Source organism: Myotis davidii, unplaced genomic scaffold (assembly GCF_000327345.1).
Source record: "Myotis davidii unplaced genomic scaffold, ASM32734v1 scaffold370, whole genome shotgun sequence".
In the NCBI taxonomy this organism is placed as follows: domain Eukaryota; kingdom Metazoa; phylum Chordata; class Mammalia; order Chiroptera; family Vespertilionidae; genus Myotis; species Myotis davidii.
This window is the reverse complement of record NW_006288615.1, coordinates 17,933,309-17,954,900: the sequence shown is the minus strand read 5'-3', so window position 1 is coordinate 17,954,900 and position 21,592 is coordinate 17,933,309. Positions and strand designations below refer to the sequence as shown.

Below are 21,592 nucleotides of genomic sequence, written 5' to 3'. Positions count from 1 at the left end.
CGCTGGTGTGCCAGGTGACCGCCTGCGGGCGGGTGGGACCGAGGGCTGCGGGCGCCTGGTGCTCAAGCCTTCTGGGGTGCTCAAGCCTTCTGGGGTGCTGATTTTACGCGGTAGAGCCCCCTTTTAAGAAGGTTACTTGTGATGGAGAGGGGCATGGATGCCCTGAACCTGGAGGATTAGTAAATAGGTATTAATAGGACCGCCAGATGCTTTTAGTTTTTTAAGCTGCTTATGTCTTCTTTGCAAACAATCTTTTAAAAAGTTGGTCACCCCACTAAAACCAAAACGTGAGAGTGAGGCAGAGTGGCGAAGAATTGAACATAATGTTTTTAATTTACATACGTGAAACTTACTTGAAAACCCTAAATTTAACTATCCATCATAAAATTGGTGCACAGTAGAGGCTTATGAGTTACTAGGAGCCCAATGCACGAAATACGTGAACGGGAGGGTGTGGGGGGTCCCTCAGCCTGGCCTGCACCCTTGCAATCGGGGACCCCTCGCGCACTGCGGGATGGGGGCTATCCTGGCAGGGCATCCCTCTGGCAATCCCAGACCACTGGCTCCTAACTGCTGGCCTGCCTGCCTGCCTGCCTGCCTGCCTGATCGTCCCTAACCATTCTGCCTGCCTGTCTGATCGCCCTAACCACTCTGCCTGCCTGATTGCCCCTTACTGCTCACCTGCCTGCCTGATGGGCCCAAACGACCCCTGCCTCAGCCCCTGCTGCTGCAGCTTGGAATGACATTCAGAAGGTCTTAGGCTGTCTGGTCTAATTAGCATATTATGCTTTTATTATTATAGATTTCCTAAACCAAAATTCTTTGTGTCTTTCAGGAAAGTACAAAATTTAAGAATGTTTGGACTACTCATTCCAAGTCACCTATAGCCTATGAAAGAGGAAGAATATATTTTGATAATTATCGGTGCTGTGTCAGCAGGTATCTTTTGGGGGGAAATTTTTTGCTGTAATCCACCTCACTGTTGATCTTAACAATTTTATAGAACCACATGCCTGCATTAGAACATAGTGAAATAGGAGAATGGAAAAATGTGTCCAAAACAGGTGGTAATATGGGTGTAATTTGAAAATCTTGTTAAATCTGAAGTTGCAGGTTTCATCTTTGTAATTACCATTTAAAGTGAAATTACTTTGTAGTGCAGGCAAAATGATAAATTGCTCTCAAAGTACTGTGTAGTGTTTTATTCTGCTTAAAAGATATCAGAGTCAAGAGAGCCAGGTACCTAATAATTCGATGTTGCTTTAGAGGAGATTGTCTATGTTTTGTTGTGGAAGTACTTGCCTCTTTGTTTTAGAGGAAATTTTCAAATTTGCTCAATTAGAGAATAGTATAGTACTCATTACCTAGATTCAAAAGCTATTAATGATTTTGCCACATTTGCTTTATCTCTTTGCTAAGAATTTTAAAGCATTTCTAAACATTGTGCTATATTAAGTTTGCTTCTCTAAAAACTATGGGCATTTTCTTTTTTAAATTGCTTTATTAAAGTATAATTCACATACCATACAATTTACCTGGTTAAAATATGCAGTTCAATGATTTTTGGCTCATTGAAATTCATACTTAATGAATAGGAACATGATGAACCATTGGTGGTTCATAGAGGCAACCCTCACTGCAGTTAATTTTAGAACATTTTCATTACCTCAAAAAGAAACTGTAGAGGAAGGAGAGAATAGCCCAGATCCCCAACCCCAAGCTGGTCGGAGGACCTGGCGGGAAGCATGCACCTGCCCCTACTGTAAAGATAGTGAAGGAAGGGGCTCTGGGGATCCTGGCAAAAAGAAACAGCACATTTGCCACATTCAAGGCTGTGGCAAAGTATATGGCAAGGCTGCCACTTCTTCGGCCCTTATTACCACCAATATGGTAGCTATGAAGGCCATCTGTCCAGAGGGTATTGCCCGTCTTGCCAACAGTGGCATCAATGTCATGCAGGTGGTAGATCTTCAGTCCATTAATATCAGTGGCAATGGCTTCTGAGATCAGGCACCCAGAGCCAGAGACATATGGGCTATACCCATTAACCCTGGGATGCAAGGTAGCATGGGTCCAAGAGACATGTGGGAGAGAGAGCCATGAGGCATTAAAATGCATGGTGGTGGGAAGAATTGGGGGAGGGGATACAAGAGAAGAGATGGGGTCCTGGCACTCACCTATATCATCAGTACCTCCTTGAAGTGGGAAACAGTGAAAATTCTGTGGGTGCCACCCTTTGATGAGCATTTGTTTGACCCCAGTTTCTTACATTTCTTACCCCAATCTCCCTGTCCTGTGTTTCCCTTCTCAACTCCCTCATGATGGATTTCCCCCCTTTCCTAAAGCCATCATGCCTTGATAAATATATATGATCATTGAAATAAAAAAAAAAGAAAGAAACTGTATATTTTGTAGCGATCACTCCAATGCCTCCATCACCCTCAGCTCTAAGTAACTGCTAGTCTACTTTCTGTTTTTATAGATTCACCTATTTCCTATACATTGAATCACATGTGTTCTTTTGGCTTCTTAGTAGAATCACATGGCTTCTTAGTAGATTACCAGTTTATTATCAAAGGAACAGCCAGATGGAAGCAATGCCTAGGACAAGGTATGTGGGAAGGGGCATGGAGCTTCCGTGCTCCCTGCATCTCCACATGTTCGCCAGCCCAGAAGCTCCTCGCCTTTTCTCATAGATACAGGGGTGGGCAACAGTACACTTACAGTTACGAGTATGCGAAACAGTGTTTGTTTGTATTATTTGTTAATTATTGTATTATTTTCCGTACGAGCAACTGTAAACCTACTTTTGCCCCCTCCCTGCACACATAATGCTGTATATTTCCCTCTAGGCATTGTTTGTGGTGTATCCACAAATGCCAATATTCTGTGCATTTGTTTTAATTTAGTTCAAAAGCTTTTAAAATTTCTCTTGAGATTTCTTCTTTTACTCATGTTAATTAGTAGTGTATGTAATGTTCAGATATTTGGGGATTTTCCGGCTATATTTCTGTTACTGATTTTAAATTAATTCCACTGTGGCCTGAGAGCATACTTTGTACCATTTTCTAGTCTTTTAAATTTGTGGAGATGTATTTTATGGCCCAGATTGTGTCTATCTTGGTGAATTTTTTCATGTGACCTTGAGAAGAATGTGTATTCTGCTGTTGTTGGGTAAAGTATTCTGTACATGTCAATTAGATACAGTTGATTGATGGTACTGTTCAGTTCAAGTATATTGTTACTGACTTTCTGCCTGCTGGACTTGTTAGTTACTGACAGAGGTTGTATTGAAATGTCCAACTATAATAGTGGATTTGTTTGTTTCTCCTTTTGTCCTATCAGTTTTTGTCTCTCATATTTTGATACTCTGTTGTTAGATGATACATATTAAGGATTTTTATGTCTTGGGAAAGTAACTGCTTTACCATTATATAATGCCAGTCTTTATCCCTAATAATTTTTGTTGTTGAAGTTAGCCTTGTCTGCAATTAATATAGCTACACAGTATGATGTATCTTTCTCTGTCCTTTTACTTTTACTCTATCTGTATCTTTGCATTCAAAGTAGGTTTTTTTGTAGCCAATATATATTTGGGTCTTTTTTTTTTTTATTAATCCATTCGGACAGCCTCTGTCTTTCAGTAGGTGCATTTAGACGATTTACATTTACAGGGATTATGGATACAGTTGGTTTAATACTTAACCATATTAGTAACTATTTTCTAGTCCTTGCCTTTGTTCCTTATTCCTTTTTTGTCTTTTATTATTTTTATGTTTCCTCTGGTTTTAATTGAGCATTTTACTAGTATGTGATTCATTTTCCTTCCACTCAGCATATCAATTATACTTCTTTTTAAACATTTTTAGTGGTTGCCTTATAACTTGCAATATACATTACAACTAATCTAAATTTCTTTCATGTAACACTGTATCTCTTCATAGGTAATGCAGACACCTTATAATAGAGTATTTCTAATTCTTCCCTACTGCCTTTTATAATATTGCTGTCATCCAGTTTACTTGTCCAAAAGTTATAATCTATTATTGACAAGTTTTTATCTGTTATTAAGAATAAGAAGAATAAAGGATTTTGTTTTATCTTCATTTCTTTCTTTCTAACACTTTTCCTTTCTCAATGTAGGTCTGAGTTTCTAACCCATATCATTTTTCTTCTCTCTGAAGAACTTATTTGAAAATTTCTTGTAAGGTCTGCTGGCAGCAGATTCCTCAATTTTTGTTTGTCTGAGAAATTCGTATTTTTCCTAGACTTTTGAAGGATAATTTCTTGGGATACAGAATTTTTGGTTGGTGGATTTTTTTCTTTTATTACTTAAAGTACTAGTATTTCACTCCATTCTCTACTTGTTTGCATGGTTTCTAAAAGAGAAATCTAATGTAATTCTTATCATAAGTAAGGCGCTTCCCCCCCGCAACCCCACTCCCACCCAGCTTCTTTTAAGACGTTCTCCTGTTTTTTATTTTCTACAGTTAGTATATGATACCTAAGTATAGATTTTTTGGGATATTTATTATTCTTGTTGTTCTGTAAGCTTCCTGAATTTGTGGTTCTGTATCTAACATTAATTTTGCAAAATTCTCAGCCATTATTATTTCAAGTGTTTCTTCTGTTTTGTTTTCTCTTTGTTCTCCTCCTGGCATAATGTACATTATGTGTACATTACATTTTTTCTAGTTGTCCCATAGTTATTGGATATTCTGTGCTGTGGGGTTTTTTTGTTTTGTTTTTCTTTTTTTCTAGTTTGGGAAGTTCTGCTTCTCTCTCTCTCTCTCTCTCTCTCTCTCTCTCTCTCTCTCTAACTTTCTAGTTTGGGAAGTTTCTGTTGACATATCTTCCAGCTCAGTGATTCTTTCTTTGGCTGATGAGCCCACCCAAGACATTCTTCATTTGTGTTAGGGTGCTTTTGATTTCTGGCATTTCCTTTTGATTTTTTCTTAGGCTTTTCTTTTTAATCTCTGCTTAAGTACCCATCTGTTCTTGCATGTTGTCCACTTCTTCCATTAGAGCCTTTAGCATATTAATCATATTTAAGTTCCCAATCTAATTCCAAATTCTACATTACCAATAAGTTCTCAATCTAAATTTCAATATCTTTGCCATATCTGAGTCTGGTTCTGATACTTACTGGATCTCTTCAAATTTTATATTTTGCATTTTAGTATGCCTTGTAATTTTTGTTGAAAGTTGTGTTTGATATATTAGGTAAAAGGAATTGTGGCAAATAGGTCTTTAGAGTGAGGTTTGAGTTAGGCTATGTTTTTTGTTTGCTGTAGCTGTAGGTGTCAGAGGCTACAATTTCTTCTAGTGCCCTTGTTTCTTTCTCCCCAGTACTGACCTCGGCAGCTTGCTCCTGCGTTTTGCTCCCAGTAAGCAAAACCAGTGTTGGAAGCTGCAGTTTGCCCTGCAACCTCAATTGTTTGATGGATACAAGAGTCGTTGATTTTCAGTTTGTTCATTTTCTTGTGGTGAGGACAGGTGGGATTACTTCCAAGCTCTTTACATGTTGGACCAGACTGGAAGTTAGGATGATTTTTAGGTGGTGTTTTAAATTTGTTCTGACTCAGGAGAGCTCCTCCCAGCAATCCTTCTGGTTCTCTATGGCAAGTTAGCCTGCTTGCAGTTTAGCCTGGATGGCCAGTGAACCTACCAACCTCTTCCCATTTGCCTTTCATCACAATCTTCAGTGGGTTTTGAGAATGCGCTTAGGCTAGAACTTTTCCAGACTGTTGCAGACGGGCAGCTATCTGCTTCATGACTGTTTCTTCCCCGAGGCAAAATCTTTGAGTCAAGGCTCTGGTGCTGCTGGGAGTGGGGTGGGGTCAATGGAACCCTCACTCTGAGTGATGACTACTCTACAGCTGAGCACTTGAGGTTGGTGAAGGCATTAGCCTCAGGTCTTCTTACTTTCTCCGTGTGGAACCAGGCTTTACGAGATGGGATAAGACAAATCTAGGCTCCAATGTTCTTAGACATGCCATGCACACGGTAGAACCTCTAACCCAAGGGTAGGGGCTAGGCAGAAGAAGGGAACCCCACCTCTTGACTGTACTCATTCAGGACTGAGTCCCAGACACAAGCAGCCGGGGCAGGAAATAAATGCTGCCCCTCAGGGAGGTAGCCCTCTGGGAGCTGGGGTAGAGGGAGCCAGTGCTCTTGGCTCTGTCAGTCTGGAGTGGAGTGTTTGTCTTACTGAGCTGAGAATAACAGGGAGGGAGCACATCCCAGTTCAGTTACCACAAGCTCATTCTTCTTACTGACTTCTAGTAGGTTTTCTTGACTAAATATTTCTTCATTTGCTGTATACCCCCAGGACCATTTCCAGAGACTTTAAAATAGTTGTCCTTTTATAATTTCCACCAGTTTTCCTGGGGAGCACACCCACAGAGCTCCTCATGTTATCATGCTGCCAGTGGCAATCTGGACATTTTCTTGTATGATCATAATGTCATCAGACCTATCAAAATGAGCAGTAATTCTTCAGTTTCATTTAATGCCTTTTTAAAAAATAACTTTCCCAATTTAGAGGTATCTGTTTTAATTTTTAAAGAAAATCAGTGAAGCCCGGCCGGTGTGGCTCAGTGGTTGAGCATTGGCCTATGAACTAGGAAGGTCACAGTTCGATTCCCAGTCAGGGCACGTGCCCAGGCTGCAGGCTCCATCCCCAGTGGGGCATGCAGGAGGCAGCCGATCAATGGTTCTCTCTCATCATTGATATTTCTATCTCTCTCTCTCCCTCTGCCTTCCTCTCTGAAATCAATAAAAATGTATTTAAAAAAAAGAAGAAAATCAGTGGAAATGGCATTGTTGGTGAATAGTATTGAAGTTCTTTAGTATGGCATTCAGGGGTGTTTTCCCCATAGGTTAGGATCAAATATGAGGTTGCCTTCATTCCTGTGAAAGTCTCTTTTTGTTAATATTCACCCAAGGATATATATTTTCCCCACATTGATTTTTAGAGGGACAGTGGAAGGAAGGAATAGAGACAGAGAGAAATGTTGATGTGAGAGAGACACATGGATTGGTTGCCTCCCACACGTGCCCCCACCTGGGGCTAGGGATTGAACCTGCAACCAAGGTATGAGCCCTTGACTGGAATCGAACCCTGGACTCTTCAGTCTGTGGGCTGACACTCTGACCACTGAGCCAACCAGCTAGGGCAAATTCTCTTTGATTTGGGAAAACATCAAAGGTGAATAAAATTGTTACCCTCAAAATTGTGTCTAAATAGTAGTTTAATTTTAAAGTTCATCAGTTAAAAAAATGAAAACATCTACGAGCACATTTCAGTAGTAATCAGAAATATAAATTAAAAGCAAGAGACTATTTTTTACATTAAAAAATGTAGTGTTTAATATTGGCAGAAGTATAAACTTATCCAACCTTTCTGAAAGGCATTTTGGGAATAAACAAACCTTAAAGGGTATTTCCTTTTTTAATCCACTAATTTTTATTCTAAAATAATTGGACTCTATCTAATTAATTTTCATTAAAAAATATTAGAGGAACAAATATGAAGATCATAGAATTCAACCAAGATATTCATAGTAAATGTTCACGATTCTATTCTGGGAAATAACCTGCAGATAGGTAAATGTATGTAAAGTAAAAGTAAAGGGAAATGAACCAAAATGTTAATAGTGGTTATTTTTTATATTTTTACAGTATAAATCTATTTAAATTTTATTATTTTTTAAAGATTTTTTCTATGACTATGTATTATGAATTTTATAATCAGAAAAAATATTAACACATAATTAAGAGGAGGAAAGCAAACTAGTAAGTTTCATTTTGGTAGTCTAAATCTCTGAATAGAAAAAACAATTACTCAAACCTGAGCAAACACTGTCTCAGTTATTAAGATGAGTTATCATTAATCATTTATTTTTCTTTTTTCCCAGTGTTGCATCAGAGCCAAGAAAACTTTATGAAATGCCAAAATGCTCCAAATCAGAAAAAATAGAGGATGCTTTATTATGGGAATGCCCAGTGGTAAGATTTGTTTTTAGGCATTTGTTTTTAAAGCAATTTTAGCCTAGAACTAATTGTTATTAATATGTTGTACAAGGGAATAAAACTTAAATATTATAGTGATTCCTGAATCTTGAAAGGAATTAAGAGAACTTACCTTTTGATTATTATTTTTCCTCATGAAATAGTATTAAAAATATATTTTTAAAATTTGATACTATTTATAAATCTTGAAAATTAAAAAAAATTATGACTCATTAAAAGTTCCATAAGAAATAAAAATTAGTTTGTGGTTATTCTTAGTGTTTAAGAAATCATTTTACTTACTATACTGAAACAAAATATTTTGTTACAGGTTATATTACATGGTATGGGTAATAGTTATGTTACATGACTGTTTGAAAGGGGATTCTTATGAGTTTCCTCTAGGAATCTTGTTAGGAAAATCATAAGATAAAAATAAAAAACAATGAGGCCCTGGCCAAGTAGTTCAGTTGGTTAGAGCATCATTCCAATACACCAAGGTTGAGGTTTCAATCCTGGGTCAGAGTATATACAAGAATAAACCAATGAATGCATAAGTAAGTTGAGCAACAAATTGATATTTCTCTTATCTCTCCCTTCCTCTCCCATCTCCCCAAGGCCTCCGCCCCTCCCCTGGCTGGCCCCACCCCCAATCAGACCCCCACCCCAATTGGGGGTGGGGCAGCCTGCCAACCTCTCATGTCCCCGCCCCCTGGCCAGCCCTGATGCCGATTGGCCAACTCCCTGCAACCTCTCCCCCCTAACCCCCGGCAAGCCCCACCCCCAATCACCCCCCCACACACACTCTGATTGGGGTGGTCCAGCGGGACCCCACTAGTGCATGAATTCTTGCACCAGGCCTCTAGTAATAATATAAGCTTATTCCATTAGACCAGCATTGCCCTAGTGTGTATTTTTCAAAATACTGTTTTCATTAGATGTTAGTATCTTATAGTTGCTAAAGGAGTTTGGAGGAAATGGGTTGTAGACAAGTTTGGGGTATTCTGAGTTTAAAAGGTTAAACAAATTTATAGAATTACTTCTCAGAGCCTTTAATAGTAATAATACTTACAATAATACTAATGTACATAGTGACAATCAAGCTATTTTTCCAAACTATTGATCATAAAACTTCTTTTTTTAGGTATATTTCTTTTTTTTTTTTCTTTTTGTTAATCCTCACCTGAGGATATTTTTCCATTGATTTTTAGGGAGAGTGGAAGAGAGAGGGAAAGACAGAGAAATATGGATGTGAGAGAAACACATTGATTGGTTGCCTCCTGCATGTACCCTGACCAGGCCTAGGCCGGGGAGGAGCTTGCAACCGAGGTATGTGCCCTTGAGTGGAATTGAACCTGGGACCCTTCAGTCCGCAGGCTGACGCTCTATCCACTGAGCCAAAGCGGTTAGGGCCCATCAAAATTACTTAAAAAACAAAACAATACACTGTTTTTACATAGAATTGTAGTTTTCTGTAGCCTTCTTTTTTTTTCCTTTTCTTTTTTCCTGGACACGTTTTTTCTGTTCCCAAAAGGCTCCATTTTAAAAATCAGAAAGCTTTAAATCTGCTTTCTTCCCCAACTCCCTATTGAAACCTAAAAATAACTGCTGTGCCCCAACATAGAAAGCCTTTTGCATCCATTTTCATTGGTGCAGGGAGGATGAGGACAAATTTCTTAATTGAGAAAAGTTTTGAAGACACTAGTACAAAGCACCTAAAAATTTAGAGCAGTCCTGTAAAAATAGAGTTTCAGGTAACTTAATTCCTAGCGTCACTTCTTGTTAAACATTTTGTTCTCGTTTGAAGTGAAGATTTTCCATTAAGAAAAATTAAGAAACATATTGCATTGTTTTTAACATACTGATGCGAAACTATATTTAAATTAGCACCATTCTTTTCTGAGACGATGTGTGGAATATAACTTTTGGTTTAGGAAAATAGCTCAAACCTATTATATATACTCTTTCATATTCTTTTTTTAATAGGCAAGGTATAAATACTACATTTTTTAAAAAATACATTTTATTGATTTTTTACAGAGAAGAAGGGAGAGGGATAGAGAGTTAGAAATATCGATGAGAGAGAAACATCGATCAGCTGCCTTCTGCACGCCCCCCAGTGGGGATGTGCCCGCAACCAAGGTACATGCCCTTGACCAGAATCGAACCTGGGACCCTTGAGTTCGCAGGCCGATGCTCTATCCACTGAGCCAAACTGGTTCGGCTAAATACTACATTTTTAAAAACTTTAAAATCTCCATTAGATGATACTTCTATAACATACCATATAATAAAAAATTGATTTTAAAGTATCTCGTATTTCTTTTTCTAACATTTGAAAGGGAAGACAAACTTTTGAGAGCATGTATAAAATAACTATGCCATCATTTTCTTCTGTTCACTTACTGCCTAAGCAAATACTAGATTAATTTTAACTTCCTTATTTGTAACTCTCCTCTTAGAGCTTCCTTTTTATTCCACAAATCAAATAGAACCTTTTGCTTTCTTTGTCTTCCTGTCTTAGACTTCCACCTGGTGGTAGCTCTGCAGTGGCAGGTGCACCAGGCAGCTATCCTCTTCCTTGTGGGGGTGTAATTCCTTGGTGACATAGGTTATCTTTAAACCAGGTCCATCTTCTGTTCTCATTGGGCTGCCTTGATTCTGGATTATAACTTTTCATCCTGAGCTAGAATGGAGCCACAGTGAATAATGGGATAATTTGCCCTTTTGACTTCTGTCAAAAGGAAAACAAGTCTTAGAAATATCTATTCTAAGGATGACTCTTAATTGCTATGCTATTCTACATGGTCTTAAGAACTTGTTATTGTTGTTATCATCCTTATCACAGCAGCAGCATTAGTAATACTCCTACTACTATTGTAATGATTGGTGAACATTTGTTGAATACTTAATGATAAATAATAATAAGTCATACATTATTTCACGTAGTGTTTTAGTGCTTATATGAATAGACTCAATAAGTTAATCATGAAAATAATTACCCACAAACTGTATTCCTGAAACCTATGTAATTTTATTAACCAATGTCACCCCAGTAAATGTGATTTTAAAAAAACCCACAAAAAATAAAAAAGAAAGGGAAACAATTACCCACAACCTTATTTTTCTTTGTCTTAATTCTTTATTTGTGTATTTGAGCATTTACTATTATTTCTTTGATATACTTATTTGACTATTTCTTTAGTGATTAGCTATTTTCTTTGGGCATTGAGTACTGCAGATTGTTCATGGCCAAGTAGTTTTACTTTTCCATCTCATTTTTTTAGGGGGAAATGCTGCCCAATCCATCAGATTATAGATCCTCACTCATAGCACTGACAGCCCATAACTGGCTACTCCGTATATCAGCAAGTACGGGAAGAGTCCTTGAGAAAATATATCTTGCTTCGTATTGCAAATTCAGGTATTATTTGTGACTTTATTATTCAATATTTTATTATAAAAATTTGAAACTTGTGGCCCAGGAAACTCAAAGCAAGTTTTGTGTGTGTGTGCACACACGCATGTGTGTGTGTTTTAGTTTTCCATTGCATATCTGGATCTGAATTTATAAATCTATTCTTTTTTTCTCTCCTCATGACTAAATTTGAAGTTCTGAGGATAGAGACCTTTTATAATGTTTTTTTTGTATTCTTATCAGTAGCTAACCTGTAGTAGTTGGCAGATAAACTTTAAAAAAGTCTTGTGTTTTCCACCTATAATAATAAAAGCGTAATACAGTGGGACCTTGACTTACGGGTGTCCCGACTAACGAGTTTTTCAAGATACGAGCCGTCTCTTGGCCAATTTTTTGCTTTGAGTTGCGAGCTAAAATTCGGGTTACGAGCCAGCTTCACATACCCCACCGCTAGTTAGCGCAGCGAACGTCACAGTGAACACCACAACGTCAGCCCAGCATCACGTGTCTCACTCGCTCACTTTTTGATTTGACATACGAGTAATTTGAGTTACAAGCTCCGTCACTGGACGGTAAGTCAAGGCCCCACTGTATGCTAATTAGACCAGACGACCTCCTGATGACCTTCTGTAGGAAGTCAGTGCTGCTGCAAGGGCCGAGCCCCTTGCACAAGTTTCATGCAACGGGCCTCTAGTCTACAAATAGATTCTATATGTAAGATGCACTTTATGGTAGATTTTCCTGAAGGCTAGTCTGTTTCAGTTAAATTACCCATCTAGTACAATCTAAGAACTATTACTTTAACAACTAGTTTTATAAATTAGACGTAAATTTTTAAAGTATGTGCATTCAAAATGTGAAAGTAATATTTTTTATACTTTATATAAAATGGTTATTTTGTTTTCTAAGTTTTGAGTACTGTAAGAGCAAACAATTTTCATCAAAACTCAGAAGGATTAAAGTTACATGTTTTATAAGAATATTTTCATATAAGGATTGGGAGGGAATTCTTTTAGCTATCTATTTGTTTTTAAAATAAATTGCTTTGCTTTTATAATTTAAATAATTAAAAAACTTGACATATGACTGGCTGGTGTGGATCAGTGGGTCAACCCATGAACCAAGAGGTCACCAGTTCGATTCCCAGTCAGGGCACATGCCTGGGTTGCAGGCTTAATCCCAAGTAAGGGGGGCGGGGGAGTGGGGAGCAGGAGGCAGCTGATCGATGATGTTTCTCTCATTGATATTTCTCTCTATATATCCCACTCCCTTCCTCTCTTTTTAAAAATCAATAAAAACAGCCCAGACAGCATGGCTCAGTGATTGAACGTCGACCTATGAATCAGGAGGTCACGGTTCAATTCCCTGTCAGGGCACATGCTCAGGTTGCAGGCTTGATCCCCAGTGTGGGGTGTGCAGGAGGCAGACGATCAATGATTCTCTCTCATCATTGATGTTCCTATCTCTCTCTCATTTCTCTCTCTCTCTCCCTTTCCCTTCCTCTCTAAAATCAATAAAAATATATTTTAAAAAATAAAATAAAAATCAATAAAACATTCTTTAAAAATTTGACATAAGATATATATTATATTTTATTTAAGTATAAGGAAGCCTCCCCCCACCCCAAATGAATAAACTTTGCTTCATTCTTTTAAAAGATACTTGAGCTGGGACACTCCTCAAGAAGTCATTGCTGTCAAGTCAGCTCAGAACAAAGGCTCAGCGCTGGCCCGGCAGGTAGACGCCTTCAAACATTCCATAAGATGAAGAGTTTGTTTTTCCATGGGGATTTGTCTGCTGATTTCTCATAAAAAAACTAAGGATCTTTGTTTTCTGAACCATGCTATACAAGTTGTTTACCACAAATTTCAGAAATTCCCTTTAAACCACGGTGGGCTAGTACGGACTATTTTACATTCCATGGTAGAAAGGAATTGACTGGATCTTGCTCTTCAGAGTAAGGAAGCCATCCTCTTCAAGCAGAGAAATCACTCAAGCTTTTATTGTCGATACTCTTTTCTCATTTCATTACGGTAGATATGTCAGAGTAACACTGCTTTTAAATGATGTAACCATGAGAACCATGTGTCTTCCAATTAGGCGCTTCATTGTTTGAATTCCAATTTACAATATTAATTGATAATATTACATTAAAATATAATGTATTCATTTATTTTATATTAACACAAATGTATAATTTATAATATAGGGATATATTATACAATATGTAATATGTGTTTTGTTTTACAGTATATAAAATGTTTTTGTATAGAATATAAACTATATTTTGTTGCTAAGAAATGTTTAGTTTTATATTTACTTTTATAAGTTTTGTGTATATGTGCATATGTGTGACTGAAGGGTGAACATTTTAACGGACATATTTTGAACATGTGTGAATCTCTGTTTAAATAACTCTAGTGTAGACAGATGGGTGCTTTCCATTCGTGAAACCATCTATAACTGCATGCTAGGACAGTTGGATGTTCTCAGCTCAGGAAACAGTGCTTCTGAAATACCCTTGAGAGCTGCCTGTAATTTCAGTCTTTCCTTTTAGGCAGGCCTTCCACAGCCTGTTTTGCTGTACCTTGCAGTGTTCCATGTTCTACCTTTTTCACTCATAGGGATTCTGGAGATCAACAAAAAGGTAAGCGCTCATTTCTGATTTAATTATTTGTTTAGTAGGTGTGATTAGAAATGTTCCCCTGACTATAAAAAGCTTGCTGACCTAGTTTATTTTATTTCAAAATATATGAGAACATTGAACATGGGAAGAGAGCCTAATCATTCTTTCATCTTTCTGCATGCTCTTGTGTCTCTCATGGGGAGAGTGTTGAATGGTGGTCATTAACAAACCACTATTTTATAAAATTATGAAATGAGTAAGGTATTTTTCCAGAAGACTATTCCCAAGTTTATTAAAATTATCATTAAATAAAGGTGAAAAGCTGTAACAAAAAGCCTCATTTTAATTGCAAACTATAGATCTAAAACTTATGATATATAAACAAGTCTTATAATTAAATATGTACATTTCCAGCTCATTAAGTTTTATGTTTTATTGTTATTGCCATTCTTATTGGTATGTGGGTGGTTATATGGGAGGAAAGAAGGACAAATTTCCTTTGACTAAAAGGACCAATACCCTCCCAAAATGCTTCATTTTTATTGCAAAGTATAGATCTAAAACTTATGATATATAAACAAGTCTTATAATTAAATATGTACATTTCCAAGTCATTAAGTTTTATGTTTTACTGTTATTGCCATTCTTATTGGTTTGTGGGTAGTTATATGAGAGGAAAGAAGGACAAATTTCCTTTGAGTAAAAGAATCAATAGCCTCCCACTTTCTTTTAAAAAATTGTTACTTATTCTAAGTGAATAGTTATTTGTTGGTCTGTTCTACTAGTCTTTTTGTTGTTGTTAATCCTCACCCGAGGATATTTTTTCCGTTGATTGTTAGAGAGAGTGGAAGGGAAAGGGAGAGACAGAGAGAGAGAATCATTGATGTGAGAGAGACACATCCATTGGTTGCCTCCTGTGCCCCAACCAGGGCCCGGGGTTGAACCTGCAAGCGAGGTGCATGCCCTTAACTGGAACTGAACCCAGGACCCTTCAGTCCACAGGCCGATGCTCTAGCTACTGAGCCAAACCAGCGAGGGCCTTTTCTAGTCTCTAATTAAGCACCTAAAGTATTATAGAGAACATATCTTGATAGTCCACTAGTATTCATTAGCAAACAAGATGAATGTATTTTTTAAAAGTTGATATTATATAAGCATAATATACTAAATTGCATAAAGGCTGAAGAATAATAGTTATTTATTAATTGTTTTGTATCAGGCACTTTGAGCATTTTATGACATTATAACATAATGTATTCAAGTACGAAGTTAAGCAGGCAATAAATGGAGGAACTGGAATTTTAAACTAAATTTGACTCCAAATTACAAACCAAATTTTAAGATAGAGTGGCTATTTTATTATAGCACTCAATAACTGAAACTATGTTTGTATTACGCAAACATAGTGGGGACCCAGGGTCAGTGAAAAAAAAGTCATGAGCTAGTTAAGATCAAAGCAAACTATAATTTACCTTCTAAGAGATAACCAAAACACACAACTCATGAACATAATTGTCCTCCTTGTGCTTGTAGATTGTCTATTCTAATTATAGCCTACTGCAGGAATGAACACATAATGAAGTCATAAATTGTTTCTATTTATTCTCATTTGGCTAAGATTATCATATGAGGAATATGGTTTCAATATGCTGACTTGGAATTAAAGTATATCTTTCACTTATCATGCATGATCAGGTTACCCAGGGTCCAGACTGGAATGTACTTTAAGCTATTTATTGGGGTGGTAAATCTTTACTAAGTAACTTGTCTTGAGTAGAAATAGAAACCCATTTTCACTTAATTTCTATTCTTTTATTGCTCTAAATATTTGTCTATGTTGGCTTTTGTTAAATATTAAAATAAGCATAGGATCTATGGAGAATCATGACCAAGTCCACTGCACAGAAACAGAAAGGGAGCAATGAACCAAAGTCTTACTTGAATTATTAGATTAATAATAATTAATTAATTATTATTAGTTAATCGGTGGTTAGTCTTTAACTTGTTTGGTTTTTACATGACTAAAAAATTAAACACTATCAAAGATTTAAAGAACAAGGTAATGATAAAGATCTGGAGCTGGCTGTTTCTTATTAGAATTACTTTTTAGATCCAATCTCACCCCCTCCAATTAGCTAAAAAAATTAAGTCTCTTTATAAATAACATTCTAGCACAAAGAACAGGTCCCTGGCAGGCTATGCATGGTAGAGTAAATATTTTTTTAGAATTAGATGGATTGATGTAAAGCTGTATCCATGAGGAATACAATTTGTCATTAAAAGATATTGACAAAACTGAAGCAAATGGATGAAGCAGATGAATGCTACTGCATCTCCCATTAGTGCTTCAGTGTGAGATTCCAATGGCTTACCACTCATCCCTACTAACACCTTAATTTCAAGTTTCTAAGTTATAATTATCTTATGATGTGAGGCAGCAGTATTGTAGTGGTAGCCTGAATATTAAGCAAATGCATAAACCACTGTGAACACTCAGAGGATTGGCCTTCTGGTCTTTTCTCAGGTGATATCTACCTTTTCCTTCAGATTTTCGGGAACGTTACAGATGCTACCTTATCTCATGGAATACTGATTGTGATGTACGGCTCAGGACTGGTCAGACTCTATAGCTTCCAAGCCATCACTGAACAGGTAGAGAAAACCAGAATTTGCCTATTATAATTAACTTGAGATTTGGACTGAAGTATGGTGTTTTTAATGAGATGCTTTTAAAGTAAGACACTTGTGGAAATTTCTACTCTACAAAAATTCAGGAAATGCAGAAAGACAAAATAACCTTTAATAGAGGGGTGGGAAGATAAACATAAAAGCCCTAAATAAATAAAGACATTTTATGTCATATACATGTGAATTTGAATTTTTCTCTCTCCAGACAGCAATAAGTAGGTGCTAAAGACACCATTTTTGTTTTGTTTTGTTTTTAGTTCATGCAACAGAAACTTGACTTAGGGTGTGCATGCAGATGGGGTGGGACTGCTGGAACTGTGGGAGAGGCTCCTTTTGGCATTCCTTGTAATATTAAACTCACAGGTATGGCTACTATATAGTATTTTTTCACCTTTAAAAATAAGTAGTCGTGTAAATTATTAATTGTAATCACCCAAGTGTTTTTCTTATAATTTAATTACAAACTCAACTCATTTTACTCTCATACAGCATGCTCCTTGCTATTGAATACATGTCAAGAAAAATCTATCATTCATTCATTGAACTGCAGGCTTGGAGATGCTGAGCCTTGCTTGGCCAGAGATCAATGACCTTTGGCAAGTCACTTAACCTCTCTAGTCTGGATTTCCTTATCTGCAAAATGATGAATTGCAGCAAATGTTACTTGCTATTTTGCAATTCTACAATTTTACCTACTTCTAAGAAAGATATTTTCTAAGGAAAATATAATTGCCATTCTATCTGAATATAGAGCTTAGACACAGAGAGAACCCCCTAGTATACTTAATGGTTGAGAAAGCACAAAAAATAAAATTATATTAAATTTTATAAATATGATAAAAATGTTCTCTATTTAACCAGCTTATCAAATTCAGCACTTTAATAAAAAAGAAATTAAATATTACTCAGATTCAGCAGTGTATGTTAAAAGAAATAAACCATGACTACCAGAGTTCATCTTGGGAATACAAGGATGTGATTTAATATTTGGAAAGAGATATTAAAATCACATGAGTAAACTTAAAAATAATATATACATATATTTTTTTAAAATATATATTTTATTGATTTTTTACAGAGAGGAAGGGAGAGAGATAGAGAGTTAGAAACATTGATGAGAGAGAAACATCGATCAGCTGCCTCCTGCATATCTCCCACTGGGGATGTGCCCGCAACCCAGGTACATGCCCTTGACCAGAATCGAACCTGGGACCTTTCAGTCCGCAGGCCGATCGGCCAGGCAAAGCAGTTTATTTTTACTACAGAAAAAATAGAAAATGATATTAAATGAAATAGAGAAAATGTAAACACTGATAGTTCTCCCGTATGGCGATAACTGTCACCTATGTATAGTAGTAAATTGTGCTTATGAAGAGGCCTAATAAAGCACACATTTCTATAATAACATGATAAGCGTCTTTACTGACAGTGGTGGCCTCATAAACCAAAGATTAAACTCTCAAGTAAAAGGCTAAACAAAGGAATCATAGGTGAGCCACTTGCTCAAAGAGACCATGTGGTGCTTCACAGGCTGCCCAGAAGGAATTCTGATCTTCTAAAGATGCCGTGCCTTCCACTTATGTATTTCTGTAAGAGTAAATCCGTTACCTCTACCTAAAATTAATTGTCATGGAAGACGACTAAGAAACACCAACAGATATGGGCATCCCTGAGAGATACTGTGAGTTCAGTTCTAGACCATCACAATAAAGCAAGCACAGGCATACCTCAGAGATATTGTGAGTCCAGTTGCAGACCACCATATCAAAGCAAGTATCACAATAAAGTGAGTCAGAATCTTTTGCTGGTGGAGGTTATTGCCTTCAGTTTATAAAAAATGCAGCACCTATGAAGCACCATAAAGCAACATGCAATAAAACGAGGTATGCTTTTATTTCTCATATGATGCCAATCTCCAAAAGCCAGTGACTGACTAGATGTACCTAAACTCCCTTAAAGTTAAGTTGTCTAATAATAATATAGTACTGGCTACCCTTTAATAAAGCTCCCATTGTGACGGGGCCTATCCTAACTGCTTACATTCACTGTGACTAAGGTCGCTTCCACACAAGGACTGCTCTTCTAAAGTTTGGCCAGTTTAACCTGTTAGTCTAGATTACAGAAGATGTCTTCCTCACAGTGAAGGAATTATTAGACCGAATCATCTTGCAGGATTGTTATGAGAGTTGGAAATGGTCTCTAACCCAGTCTCGTACACGGCAGATGCGTCGTCGTAAATGGCAGCTGCTTTTATTGGCTGTACTTTGTCATTTTTCCCTCATAAGCACCTTCAGCCCACTTTTATCTCCAGTCAACTACAGGTCACACTTACCCCGAAAACAGATGTCTAGACGGTTGACTCATAGCCTAACATTGGTTTTCTACCAGCTTTCTCTTTTCTTAGCAATAAGCCTGTTTTCTGATTGTTTTTTATTTTCTTGAACACAGTGATTTTTTATTAATGGAGACTCATAGATGATGCATGCAAAGAAAGTTTGAACTCAGTTAATGAATGTTCCAAAGCTACCAGAACAGAGAAAGCTAATAAATTCCTTTTGCCCATGTCTACAGACACGCCACCACCGCTCTTTGAGGTGTCCTCCCTGGAGAATGCCTTTCAGATTGGAGGCCACCCTTGGCACTACATCATCACACCTAATAAGAAGAAACAGAAGGGAGTTTTCCATATTTGTGCCCTTAAAGACAACTCCTTGGTAAATCATGAGTGATCAGACCTTTCAGTAGTAAATTCGTATCAGAAATTCTTTTTTCTCTGCTTCTCTAATAAGTTCATGTTCCTGAGTTACTTTTTGTTTGTATTAATTTGTGAATAATGTGTAGTACTGAGGATTACAAAGAATACAGCAAAAGCTTGTGTGTCCTACCTGGAATTTAAAAACATTAACATTTGAAAATTCTTAGGGTACCAGAGATTACTTAGGTGTTTTTTCTTACCAGTCTCCCAGCAGGGGAACCCATGCAAATCATCTCTGAAAGCTTCATGGTGGGAATCAATGAAATATGTTCAGGCTGCCTCTGAAATTGCTGGTGGAATGTGTTGTTGGTTCTGCTTTTTCATGGTTTGTTGCTTTCCAGAACAGAACCAGGTAAAATTCTAGTGTTCACAATGTAAGCCATGAAACACTTTGACCTTTCAAGGCTATTCTTAAATTATTTATGGCAAAATAGGAAGAAATGGTACATGGTAAGACAAAAGAAATTTCTATCCATTAAATCTATTTTTCTTCATTTAAAAAGTGATTTTAGGCATTGATTTATCAATTAATAAATATCATTGAGGGCCAACTGTGTGCCAGATATGGCTGGGACACATTTCCTTCCCTCAAGTTGCTTACACTCTCAAAAACACACACAAATATGTAGATAAATTAGATGCTGTCTGTTAAGTACAGTGATTGAGGTAAGTGCAAAAGAATGAGTGTACATTCCATATTTGTTTTGTATTTCTGGTTTAGTTTTATTTATTTCTGGAATCTCTTGATAAATCAAATGAACTTTTCTGAGGCAGACTCAGCTTATTCCAACCATGTCTTTCAGGATCTTGGTCAGTTGCTGTGGGACCCAGAGCCTTTTAGAGTACAGGTCACCTTTTACCATGCTGAAGATCAGCACAGTCTTGGGTTCATTTATCTGTTTCTCTTGTTGTGGCCAGCAGGGAACACTGTGTACAGTGTCTTCTGGTTTTCTTTTTGCAGGATTATGGTTCCCTCTGTTTTTCATTTACGTACCTCATATAACAGCTCCTGTTTGGTCCCGCCCAGTGATATCCTCTCTTGCGATGCACTCTTGAGGGGCTGTTTGCTGCCATGACAAGTCTGGTTTGATTGTTCACCTCCCAAGCAGAGGACATCCTTCAGCTGACAGGACCTCGCGTATCTCTTTTTTACTTAACTTTTTCTTCCAGCCCAACTTTACACAGTTCACATTGTGGATATTTAGTACATACTCTTCTTACATAAGAACTGATAATACATATTCTTTCGTGTGTGTAAAATGGCTTTCAATATCCATATTAAGCATGTCTGGCATGGGCTCTCCTTCTGTAATAATTGATTAAGATTATGTATTAAAATACAGATTTTAGTCAAATCTGTATTTTAATATATTCATAAATAATTGCCAAATCCAGGAGAAGTTTCAATCCTTTTGCTAGACAGCTTTATTGCAGTGACATAAGGATGCATATGCCCATTACCTTCCACCTGTCAGGAAGAGTAGATAATCCCAAAGCACATATGCCTCCAAACTGAAGAATTCAGTACATGTGTTGGAGCTTTCTATTAAACTGTGCTTTAAAATCTAGCATTTGAAATAAATAATAAATAAATAAATAAATAAATGAAATCTTGCATTTGAACAAATAAACACTACAAAGTTTGTAATACTGCATAGTGCTTAATACAGAGGGATGATGTTTCTTTTGTGTGTTATAGATATTATAATAAAGAGAATAATTTCCTAAAGAAAGATATGTATCGTATGTACATATTTTATATTGAAGGAGCATCTGGCGCTAATGCCATCATAGACACATTAATTTCAGTGGTTGCATCCAAGATGCTTAATTGCATTGATATTCTTATAAAATGTAATAATATCATCATTCCTATGAGGATATTTGTCAAATTCTGGAAAATTAAAACTCATTCTCTAACTTGATACATAAAATGTGTTAAATTCAAATTTTTAGAAAAGCATGGCATGTAAAGCACTTGTGACATAGCCCCAGCCTCCTGCTCCTGTCTCATGGCTGGACACTGTTTTCCTTAATTTAATTTTGGTTAGTTCTCGTGTTCATGCACATACACGCTAGGTAGGTGAATACT

General features: G+C 36.9%; 1 protein-coding gene across 1 annotated transcript in view; it reads left to right on the top strand.

The window, feature by feature from the left end:
* The first annotated feature begins 6 nt into the window (after positions 1-6).
* The window catches only part of DCAF17 (DDB1 and CUL4 associated factor 17), a 31,596-nt gene continuing 10,010 nt past the window's right edge, over positions 7-21,592 (top strand). Inside the window, exons 1-10 of the mRNA XM_006760643.2 lie at positions 7-14; positions 836-939; positions 2,534-2,611; positions 7,920-8,010; positions 11,301-11,437; positions 13,090-13,168; positions 13,989-14,078; positions 16,605-16,709; positions 17,003-17,108; positions 19,317-19,459. Coding sequence (XP_006760706.1) covers positions 2,589-2,611; positions 7,920-8,010; positions 11,301-11,437; positions 13,090-13,168; positions 13,989-14,078; positions 16,605-16,709; positions 17,003-17,108; positions 19,317-19,459 — 774 coding nt within the window. The 5' untranslated portion in view covers positions 7-14; positions 836-939; positions 2,534-2,588. The remainder of the gene's footprint in view (positions 15-835; positions 940-2,533; positions 2,612-7,919; positions 8,011-11,300; positions 11,438-13,089; positions 13,169-13,988; positions 14,079-16,604; positions 16,710-17,002; positions 17,109-19,316; positions 19,460-21,592) is intronic.